The sequence below is a fragment of the Gorilla gorilla genome, chromosome 8 (assembly GCF_029281585.2).
Source record: "Gorilla gorilla gorilla isolate KB3781 chromosome 8, NHGRI_mGorGor1-v2.1_pri, whole genome shotgun sequence".
Classification (NCBI taxonomy): domain Eukaryota; kingdom Metazoa; phylum Chordata; class Mammalia; order Primates; family Hominidae; genus Gorilla; species Gorilla gorilla.
The window spans coordinates 128,892,028-128,903,813 of record NC_073232.2 but is presented as its reverse complement, the minus strand read 5'-3'; the positions used below and the strand labels follow the sequence as shown (position 1 = coordinate 128,903,813).

General features: G+C 45.0%; 1 protein-coding gene across 1 annotated transcript; it reads right to left on the bottom strand.

Annotated features, from left to right (window-relative positions):
* On the bottom strand, window positions 1-11,539 carry LOC101127304 (inactive pancreatic lipase-related protein 1). The gene is made up of 10 exons (XM_063709695.1): window positions 11,468-11,539; window positions 10,746-10,895; window positions 10,129-10,254; window positions 7,786-7,920; window positions 6,329-6,437; window positions 4,707-4,826; window positions 4,488-4,607; window positions 2,484-2,602; window positions 1,448-1,577; window positions 1-281 (listed from the first exon to the last, which is right to left on the bottom strand). Exons 1-10 carry the CDS (start codon window positions 11,537-11,539, stop codon window positions 1-3), a joined length of 1,362 nt encoding a protein of 453 aa, XP_063565765.1.
* Window positions 11,540-11,786: the final 247 nt, after the last annotated feature.

Sequence of the window (11,786 nt, the reverse complement as noted above, 5' to 3'; positions counted from 1 at the left end):
CTATGTTCCATTGATTGAGCTCTTTGCCTGGGGTGTGGGCTCACTGCGGATGCTGCTGAAACTGACAGAGAACCAGAGGGTTTGGCTGTCTCCCACTTGGTGCCACCACCCAAGGGGTGGGTGTCCCTGGCCGCCGCCGTCTTTATCACCCTCGTCATCACCGCGGTTTACCGAGCACTCGCCTTGCACCCTGTCCTGTAAGGCCCCTCCTAAGGTCGCTCCTTTGATCCTCGCCACGACCCTGCTTTGGAGGGATAATCGAAGCCCACTCGCATTCAAGTCTTAAGTTCAATGATAGCTTGACGTGGCCATGCAGGTTAGAAACAGAAGTCGGTGGCCGGGCGCGGTGGCTCACGCCTGTAATCCCAGCACTTTGGGAGGCCGAGGCAGGCGGATCACAAAGTCAGGAGATCGAGACCATCCTGGCTAACGTGGTGAAACCCCGTCTGTACTAAAAATACAAAAAAACTTAGCCGGGAGTGGTGGCGGGCGCCTGTAGTCCCAGCTACTCGGGAGGCTGAGGCAGGAGAATGGCGTGAACCCGGGAGGCAGAGCTTGGAGGGAACCGAGAATCGCGCCACTGCACTCCAGCCTGGGCGACAGAGCGAGACTCCATCTCAAAAAAAAAAAAAAAAATTACAGAGTGATATATATGGTGATAGAAGTGTTCTGTATCTTGATTTGGAGGTGGTTACACAACTATTCATTTGTCCAAACTCATACAAGTGTATGCTAAACAGCGTGCATTTTGCCAAATATAAATTATACCTCAGTAAATCTGACTTTAAAAACTATGTAAGATGTGTTATACATTTATATGCATATGTAACCTCTGTCTTTACTGGGTCACCTCCTATGGAACTCTCATGGGGCAGGTTGGTACAAAGTGGCCCAAACATGCCCAGTCTCTACCCTGTGTCTTAGTCCATTCAGCAGGTTTTGGAGAGAAATCATCCTTCCCCCTGATTCCCGCCTGCACTCCACCAGCGAGGCAGCCCCTGGGCATCAGGGATGCACAGAGGGGAAAGCAGACAATGGAGCTGGGCTTCTTAAGGGACATAGCCCAGCAAAGAGCTGGTACCAATTACATCTTTGCTGAATGAAGAGAACAGGTGTGTCTGATGCGACCTTAAAAAGGAAAGAAACAATGAACTGTGGAGTGATAACAATTCAGGGTAGCTGGTCACAAGGATGTGCAAACTGGCCTCATCCCATTAATTATACTAGTTGCTTGCTCTCATTTCATGCCACAGAAATAGAACGGAAGCAATGCACACTCTTTCTAAATCCTCAGTTTACTTGTAACTGCAATAGTTTGGGTGAATGTGTCCATTTCTAAGATAATTAAAATGTACCCACAAATATTTCAGGCTGAAAGCAAGCCCCTCATTTGTAACAGAAACTATATACTTTCTTTACATGGGCAGGTAGTCAAAGTGCAACTTACAAGTGAAATTGCTAGCCTCTCCTGTGTTCAAGAAGAATTTCTGCTGCTCTTCACTTGTCCTACCAGCAAATTTATCAGCATAGTGACCCATCTGTGGGCATCCTTGATCTGGACACGGGAAGCACTTGTCCTAATGAGAAGAGATAGATGGGACTGTAAGGAGAATTTGTGTTTGTATGATGGATACATCTGAGAGGGCAGACACTCAATTTTCCTACAGCCTAAGCGTTCTCCTTTGTGACAACAAAGGGGTTGGAGCAGATGATCTCTAAATTACCTTCATCTGGATCAGGGTTCCCAACTTTTAGGCACAACACATTAGAATTATTTGAGGAGCTTTAAAAAATACTGATGCCCAGGACCCAGGTTAGATCAATTATACCTTCTGTTGAGTGGAGCTGGTGAATGATAAGCAGCAAAAGCTCTGGGACAAAAACCCTGGATTGCAGTGCTTACCATTTTCAGTGGTGTAAATACTCTGACTGTGGCCAGTTTCAGGCTACCAACATGATGTCTCTGAATGTGGAGTTGGGAAGGGATACTCATGCTGGCTCTCGTGAGCCAGAATAGGCAGGCTCTAGCCTGTCATTCTTCATCTCTCCCTTTGTTGCCAGCCTGGCATATAGGACTCCAGCATCCACCTTGCTTTCTCTCTGGTGTGAATTATTCTCTATACATTCTTCTACTCTCACTCTGCCCTTGCCAGAAATGTGCATTCCTGTGTTTTCTAAACTGTATCATTTTTAAGCTAGATTCAGAGGTTGCCTCCTGCAGGAAGTCTCTATATCATTGAATTGACTGCTCTTTCTCTCTGATTTCCCAGTTTTCCTCTGCCACATAACTCATGTCATCTAAAATTTTAGCCACCTGCTGCCAAAAGTTGTTTACTTTTTTTTCTCTTCCACTCCACAGGACCATGAACTCTGAGGGTCAATGCAAAATGTGTAGTGAGAAGGCATTGCAAATCCCAAACACAGCAGGACAGCAGTCCCACAGAGGGGTGATGCCTGTTGCTCGAGGCAGGACAATAGCTTACAGACTCAAAGGACTTGTAGGAGGTGCAGGGATATGCAGCAAACCCATCGGGGTTGAGGATGCTTTCCAAGTAATACTTGTAGCTTCTTAGGTGATTGCAAGCCACAAAGTCCCGGGTTCCTGGGAAAACAAATAAGGAGGCCTGAACAGGTGGTTGGGGGGCTGTAACAGCTTCTCTGCCTCTCTCTCCAAATGGGATGGTTCCAAAGTAGGACCGTATTTTCAGAAACTTAAGATAAATCCAAAATTCAGCCACAATAATGACAAATAACATATAGAGGGTGATTTCTGTGTACAAGGCAACATTCTGATCACTTTACCTGCCTTGTCCATGTAATCCTCAGTCTTCCTAGGAGGTGGGTACCATATCATCCCTATTTATGCATTATCATCTCATTCCTATGTTACAGAAAGGACTACAGAGTATAGCCTCAGATTTACAGTTTAGCTAATAGGTGGGAAAGCTGGTAATTAAACCCATGCCCATCTCGTCTTCAGCCCATCCCTCTAACCTTAGTGCCATCTCATGTCCCAGGCACCATGCTGGAGGTCCTCAAAGACATGACCAGATGTGACATGACCAAGCCAATGCAAGGACATTTCCATGCGGCAGTTATACAAATAAAAACAAGGGCTGGATAACTTTAGGTGGTTTTGTATGAGCTTCACTCTCATAGTGTCTTGATTTTACTTGCAACCTTTCTGGGCTCCCTGCAACTCCTGCCAAGTGACAAATGTTACATTATACCTTCTAGACCTGGCCTGAGCTTGCTGGGCCATTACTGATGAAGAGTTTTGACTGCCCTATGCACGCAAACCCTCATGAGGCTGTGAAAGACAAACTGCATATGTCCTCATTCTTTATTTTTTATTTTATTTTATTTTATTTTATTTTATTTTATTTTATTTTATTTTCGAGATGGAGTTTCGCTCTTGTTGCCCAGGCTGTGGTGCAATGGCATGGTCTCGGCTCACTGCAACCTTTGCCTCCTGGGTTCAAGCGATTCTCCTGACTCAGCCTCTCGAGTAGCTGGAATTGCAGCCACACACCACCACGCCTGGCTAATTTTTGGATTTTTAGTAGAGACGAGGTTTTACCATGTTGGCCAAGCTGGTCTCAAACTCCTGACCTCAAGTGACCTGCCCGCCTTGGCCTCCCAAAGTGCTGGGATTATAGGCATGAGCCACCACACCTGGCCTGTCCTCATTCTTAATATTTGCTTTGATGGCATCCATATATGCCAAGCCATTTTGATGAAATTCAATAAAAATCTTTACTCATTACATTTGGTCAGACTACTAAGGGTTTTCTCTGTGTGGTGCCACATGACAAGCCTGGATGAAAACTTCACCTGTCCATTGTCCTTTTGGCCTCATTAGGTACAGAGTCAGAGCTGTGTCTGCAGGATGCCCTTTCTTCCCAAGTGTGCTAGATCAACAATAAAGAATAACCACATCCAATAGCAGTCTCCCATCCCACCTTCCTTAACTGTGATTGCTCCTCATTCCTACTCAACATGGGTGAGCGATGGCTCTCATTGTGCAAATAGGCTTGCTGTGGAAACCACTGGGAATATTCTCATTCTAGCTACTGAAAGGGAGCTGATTACATCATTTTGAACTTTATCACTGACTCCCAAGAGAGAATTTGTAGCAAAAGTCTCTTAGTTACAGTTAGGATGTTTGCTCTTATGGTATTTCCTTTCTGTATTAGGTAACTACCAACTGATTGCTGGAGTCACAGCTTTAAGTGACAGTTTTATAATTCTTTGTTGCTTGTACATGCCAGGACATCCACAGCAATGTTTTAAGGAAGCACAAAAGCAGTAAAGCTGAGATATAACAAATACAATGTAGCTACATTTTTTCTGAAATAATCCCCAGAAGAGGGAATTGTATATTTTTAAAGACAGTTTCATTTTTATTCTCAAGATTTGCTGCAGAAAGGTACTGGTCACTCCAGGAAACCACCTGCCCTGCTCCCCTCACCCCACCATGACTTTACCCGCCCAGATGCCATCTAGATCCACGATCTGAGACAGGGCATTCTTCTTGCATCCCGGCATGCTCTGTCCTCCATTGGGGAAGAAGTCAAGATGACCCATCTGTTGGTTCATTCCAAAACCTGAAATGTTTAGAAAAACAATGAGCTTTTTGTCATGCAGGACTTTCATGGTTAAAACACAGTTGTGCATGCTCACAGCTGGAGCATCATAGGTCTCACCCAAGAATGGGATCAGGGGAGCTGCATCCATGTGAATCGCATCAACAAAGTCAGCATCAGAGGGATCAAGTCGCACCTCTTCAGGAGTACTCTCGAAACTTGCTTCTACAGGATCCAACCCTAAAAGAGATGATCAGCACTGCAGAACAATAGACCTGACTGTAGATGTCAGCAGCACCAAGGTGTACAGCTGCCCGGGCTATGCACTGCCCAACTCAAGGGGTACCATGCACCGGAGTGATGCAGTGCCATGGCCTTGGGTGCTAAATATGAGGACATAGAGTCTGAATGTGGCTCATTGCAAAAGGGTTCCCAGTGGCATAGATGGAGGAGGACAAATGAGCAAAGAAATTTAGATTTTGTTTAAGCAAGGATTTTTTCCACACCAGAATCTCCCATTTACTTGTGTATCTTTCTTCTTCAACATCCTTTCTCTCCCCAAGCTTGTAGAAAGAAAGGGGTGAAGCAATGTGGTATCATAGTTAAGAACACAGGTTCTGGGTCTAGGTTGCCTGGCTCCAAATTCCTACTCAGCTGCTTTTGGGGCAAGATGCATGACCTTGAGCATGTCACTCTACCTTTTTGTACTTCAGGTTCTTCATTTTACAAAATGGGGTGATAATGGCATCTATTTGATATGGTTGTTGTAGATTAAATGAGTTAATAGGTAGCACTTAGCACAATGCCTGGTGTATAGTCATGGGTGTATAAGTAAGATATTAATAATTATTGTTTTTGACAAATTTCCTTCTTAGTAGGGATCTTGGATTTGTTAATAGTTTTTGAAGGCTTCGTTACAGCAGCTGATAAAGTAGGAACGTGAATGTAGTTGCCAGCTGAAAATAAAAGAGAGATTTCTTATAAAGAGTTGCTTGAGCCAAACATCGGCAAAACCAGGTCTGGATCTCAGTTCTCCCACTGAAGAGTTGTGTGGCTCTGGGCAAGTTATTTGCATCCCTGAGCCTTTTTCTTCAGTTCTGAGAATTATATAAGAAAATATAAAGCATTTTGTGCAGTATTTGGGATAAGCAGGCACTTAATCTATGCTTATCATAATAATTATAATAGCATTATTATTATTATTATCACCATCATATTATGTAGATATATCTTGTTGCTGTTATAATTCAAATGCTTTGATTGGGTTAAAAGAATGCTTTGAGCCATAATGGCGACTGGATTTCTTCTACTAGTAGAAGCAGTGGGAAACAATTTTTAGGTTCTATTCTGCCCTTGATTTCAAAGAGAAGGGAGAAAGAATTGGCAATATAGACCCTCCTTGATTATGTTTTGCTCATGTTCATACTAGTCTCACTCTGCATTTTCCTGGGTGCCCAGTCCTGTTGAGAGATGAACACCACCAGAAAACCAGGACTTAGAAAGGAGGGGCTAGGACAGAGGTGGAAGAAGCAAAGAGGAACAAAATCACCCTTCCCTTGCCGTGAAGGTGGCGCATGAGCTTCTTGGGGGCTCCCTAAAATGTTCTGTGCAGGCTCCAAGCAGCTCTATCACAGCCAAGGGGGGCAGTCTCCTTCAGGGGAGCTCTGAACTGGGCTGCATTCTTGAGACCTCATTCTGGGGTTTCTGGGGACAAAACTGGGGCCCTGCCTCTGGGGCCTTACCTGTAATCCTGCTCAGGCCTGGAGTCTTGCTTCCTGCCTCTCCAGCCACGTGGGCTCCCAGGCTGTGGCCAATGAGGTGAACTTTGGAAGGCGGGTAGCTATACTCTGTCTGGAGAGGGAAGATTGTATTTTCAGGACACTTTTTGCTGTGGTTTTTCTAAAATGCCAGCCTAATGGATATTACTCCTCTGCTGAAAACCTTCCATGCCTCTCATTGCCTTCAGGATCAAGCCCAAACTCATTCTGAAGGCCTCAGAGCTTTCCTAATTCATCATCTATTTTTCTAGACTCTTCAGCCAAACCCTTTGTTGAACTTTCAGACCCTCGAATACATCATAGCCTCTCACCTCTGGGCCTGGTTTGTTCTTCTCTTCTTGTTGTTGTCTATCCCCCAAGTACTTGCCAGCTAACATCAACAGACTAGCCTTCAGCTGTCAATTTAGACGTCTCTTCCTTGGGAGACCTCCTTAATCCCTTTCCCCACCCCATCAGTGTGGATTAGCTGCCTTCTATGTGTTCCTGTAAAGCTCCTACTCTCCCCGTCAGAACCCACTAATAGATCACACTCTACTGGCATTGCAAGTCTTCACTGCAAGCTCCTTGATGGTCTGGGACCTCATGTGTCTTCTTTACTTCCTCACATACTCCTGACATTCTGCTCCAAAAATACTGGTGAACAAGCAAATCAAATAGAGCTATGAGGTATTTGCACATGTTGATCTCAGAGACATTCACCCAAAGGCACTTCATTTATTGGTCTATCATACTTCTTGCACAAATACCATGGGTTTTGATTTCTGCAGGAGTGCAGAAGTTGATTCTTTTGTAGACCCTTTAACTATAAGACAGAAATGGCTGTAGTCATTACCTGGTATAGAAAATAGTCACAAAGGATTAGCAACTTAAAGAATTAAAGACTGAAGGAGTTAGCTATAAAGAAACAGTATAGGAAGAAATAAGTGAAATGATTGTGGCAGAAGGAATTCCCCAACATCAATAGCACCCACACCACCAGGCCAGTAGAGCTGGCACATGCCAATTGCACGTACTGTCCGTTGGCTCTCTGTGGCTCTCTCTGGCCATGCTGTGTTTCACCTGAAACAGAACCCACCTGGTGTTGTGGGTGAATTCTGAAGCTAGATGGTCTGGATCAAAAGGCAGCTCTTCTATTCATTTGCTTTATGACTTTGGGAGCAAACTAGTTAAACTTTCTGGGCCTCAGTTTCTTTATCTGTAAATTGAAGATGATTTTTAAAAAACCACTTTCTAAGTGTTAGCGATTCTTATTTTTGCTTCACTGGCGTGTCATTATGAAGGCAAATTTCAGAGTTTTAGAAGTAAGGTCTGGATATCAATTCTTTGTCCTTCTTTAATCTATAACTCTCAGCTGCATCTCTACCAAACAGAGACCAGCAGGCACTGCTTCCCTCCTCACATAGCCCAGCCAGCTGACTCACCAAGAGGATGTCGAGCATCTGGGCCACCTGGGCACCCACCACTCGCACGTTGTTGGCAGCCTGTGTGTAGGTGGTTTGGGAGCCCTTCTTCCAGTCCACGCAGATGCAGTTCACCTCCTCCACCTCGAACAGTTTCTGGTGTTGGGGAGATAGCGGGGTTGGGGAGATAATGGGAGCAGAGGAAACCTTATCCAGCCAGGGCTCAGAAATGGCCACTTCTCTCCTCTCCTAGCTAGGGCATGAGATAAACTAGACTCTGTTAGGGAATCCTGTTGGTAATTAGGCGTTATCCTTCAGGGTGAATGCTATGAGAAAGGCAAACTGATTCCTCCTCCAGCTTGCAGATTAATTGGAAGCTGGCTACTCTCTGGTTTCCTTCAACCAAATTCAGTAAGGTTGGTTAGTAAGGGAAAAACAATTGCATCATGAAAAGAGTCCTGTTTTGAAAAGGAAAAGTCTTAGGTGCAATCTCCAGTGGCCAGTGTCTAAATGACCTTGCGGATTTGACTGTGAAGGGGTCCTTTCTGGCTCTTGGTGATGCCCCAGGCTGCTGGGCATTTACTGAGCTGGAAAGTGAGAGAGAAGTTTCACTATTTTTATAGTCACGATGACACAGTACTTCATGGAGTAGACACATGTAGATATTTGAAAAATAGAACTGTACTGATTTAAAAGAGATTGAAGAATTCTGGAAGGAAAATGTCTTCCTGGATATCAAAGGAGCTGATATATCTTTAGGAGTTCTGCCAGGCAGTACATATTACCAGCTTGAATTTAAAATGGTACTATAAATTTAAAATGCACTTGGAATCATTCCACATATAGTATACTAACATGTGTGATCACATGCACAGAGATAGTGGGAGTTTTCTCCTCAGGACTTTTCTTTTCTTTTTTTCTTTCTTTTTTTTTTTTTTTTTTGAGACAGTCTCATTCTGTCGCCCAGGCTGGAGTGCAGTGGCGCGATCTCAGCTCACTGCAACCTCTGCCTCCGAATTTAAGCAATTCTTCTGCCTCAGCCTCCCGAGTAGCTAGGACTACAGGCGCCTGCGACCACACCTGGCTAATTTTTGTAATTTTAGTAGAGACAGGGTTTCACCATGTTGGCTAGGCTGGTCTTGAACTCCTGACCTCAGGTGATCCACCCGCCTCGGCCTCTCAAAGTGCTGGGATTACAGGCATGAGCCACTGTGCGCCTGGCCAGGACTTTCATTTTCAAGCTATCCTGAGGAAACTTTCACAAGCCTGGAGAATTTGGAGCATAAACTGTATCAATAAGATGCTTATTAATGATAGGACAGGAAAGGTGCCAAGAGTGAAATGCCTGTTAAACCAAGGGCAAGTGCAGAATGACTTTAATTTTCTTGGTTTGTAATTTTTCCTTTTGACATTACTTGTTGGTGTTATTAATGTATGTGTGGAAGGCAGGCTCCTGGGGTAGGTAAATTCTTAGGTGACAGAAAAATCGATTGAACCAGTCTCCACATAAATAGAAAGGATGATGGTATATTGTGGTATATTGCACGCACGTGTGTGTGTGTTTGTGTGTGTATGCACAAGTTGCACACATGTCCATGTATGTATGTGTGTGTGTGCACATGTGTGTATTCTTCTGTTGCTCTCCTTCTGACCTATATTACATGTAGGTGACACTTTCTATTCTGTTATTGTAGTAACTTAATCTTAGTTTTCTTTTTTTTTCTTTTTTTTCTTTTTTGAGATGGAGTCTCACTCTGTTGCCCAGGCTGGAGTGTAGTGGCACAATATTGGCTCACTGCAACCTTTGCCTCCTGGGTTCAAGCAATTTTCCTGCCTCAGCCTCCTGAGTAGCTGGGACTACAAGAGCCTGCCACCACACCAGGCTGATTTTTGTATCATTAGTAGAGATAGGGTTTCACCATGTTCGCCAGGCTGGTCTCGAACTCCTGACCTCAGGTGATCCACCCACCTTGGCCTCCCAAAGTGCTGGGATCAATTAAATGGTCACAGCAACACATGTCAGCCTCTCAGAGATGTGGGAAAAATTTGAACAAAGAAACCCCTATAGTCCCTCGCTTATAGGATACAAAGTACCCTCACTACAAATGGAAGCAGAAAACATCAGGCCTTGGTTTACCCAGAAATTAGGTAGTAGGAGTACTTTTCTAACAGCAAATGTGGTTGCTTCAGGGTGCAGATGTAGTGCAGAAACATGGAAATGCATTTTAATGTTTGTGAAGAGAAGCATTTTAATTGCATAAAGTTACCTAATATGTAAAGATTTCTTGAGTGCGTAAAGTGATGCAGAGATGTTAGCAGAAGTGTTGGCCTCAGCTGGCCACAGGGATCAGAGCTGGCTCCTACCTTGCACATGTCTGTCACCCAGCTCTCATCTCCTTTGTCTATGAAGCCATGGATGATGAACCGGGTCTTTCTGTCCGTTTGAAAATTTGATGCCTCAATTGTTGATGGATCAGAGAGGAGGAGAATCTGTGACAGACGAAGAAGTGCTGCATGTTTTCGCAGCCCAGCCTCACAGGCCTTTTTCCTTCCTCATCTCCGCCTGCGCCAATGCCTCTACTTTTCAAAGCTTAGCAAAAAGCCACTTCTTCCATGAAGCCCACCCTGATCTCCCTTTTCTTGCCCCATCTCTCCAGGTGAGTAATCACTGCTTCCACTAGGCCTGGATTGTGGTTTGAGGTTTTACCTTCCCTGTGGTTTTTGTTAGACAGTAAGCTGTTTGCCCCAGACCAGAATCACACAGTAGCTAGAGGTTCTGGCAAATGTGAACCATTCATTCATTCAAGCCAACATTACTAAAGACCTGCTCTGTCTAGGTCTAGCTAGGTCTTGGGGGCAGCTTGAGGGATGGGGTGGGGCATGGTGGAGGAAGAGGGCACAGAGATAAGGTATTCATGGTCTGCAGGGTGGGCATAGCCCTGTGCCCAGTTACAGTGACATTTAAATGACAGAGGTCTCACTTGAAAGTTGTTTGGGTTTTCATTGGTGTACAGCAGGAAGCGGGTGCCGATCTTCTCAGGGCTCCAGGGGAGAATTTTCAGGGGCCTGATTGCTGTCCCGCCCCAGGGCTCAGTGTCAGAAAAGCACCCGAGGTCCTCATAGCAAAACCTCTTTTCCTACAGAGAAAGGTTGAATCTCCTCAAGGATTTGCTCTCAAGGTGTGCTCTGGCGTGTCACTGCTGTTTGGGCCTGGTCACTCTTCTATTCAGGGACAGTCTGAAGACAATGGATGAACCTACTGCAACCCCTCCCACCCTCTTCTTGACCCCAGTGCCCACCTATTACTGGCCTGGTATCAGTCCCATTGAATCCCACAGGGACACTACTGGAGCCTTTGTTTAGAACTACCATCAAAACAGGAAAGTTCTAAGTCCCATTCCTAGCTCTTCTGATACATTTATTTGACCAATGTGATCATGGGCATTGATAAGTCAATATGTTAACTCAGGCAGATGTTTCATGCTTTACCTAGAAATGTCTGGCCTTGGGCACCCTGAGCATGAAGGTAGGCCACTGGGGGGATCCCCAGAAACAGGTCCCCCTTAAACTGCCCAGCCTACTCTCCCAGGCAGAGAGTGTCAGCCCACCTCTTCTCTCTGGTACCCTGGAGCTGCTGGGAGCCCTGCCACAGTTAAAGCTTTCTCTGGCCAGGGCTGAGAGCTTAAGTTTAAGCCCTTCCTACGGGGCAGGAGTGGTGTTTCTTACCTTTGGCTGCTCCCAGCAGGAAAAGTGTTATTGTCCAGAAGATCAGCATCTACAATAAATTTAAACATAATTCAGTCTCACCGGGCATTGCCAGAGCAGTGAGCACCGACGTCCTGGACTTCAGTACTGTTTACCTCACCTGTACGTCACAGCAGGGGGAAAGGAGTTGCAAAGGTGGCTTACCCTGTCTAATGTTCCAGATGTTCCCTCCCACCGGATCGAGTGTCCAGGCCTTTCTAAAAATATATATTCCAGCCTTATCATTTTGACACTACTTCATGAAAACAGCAGGTGAT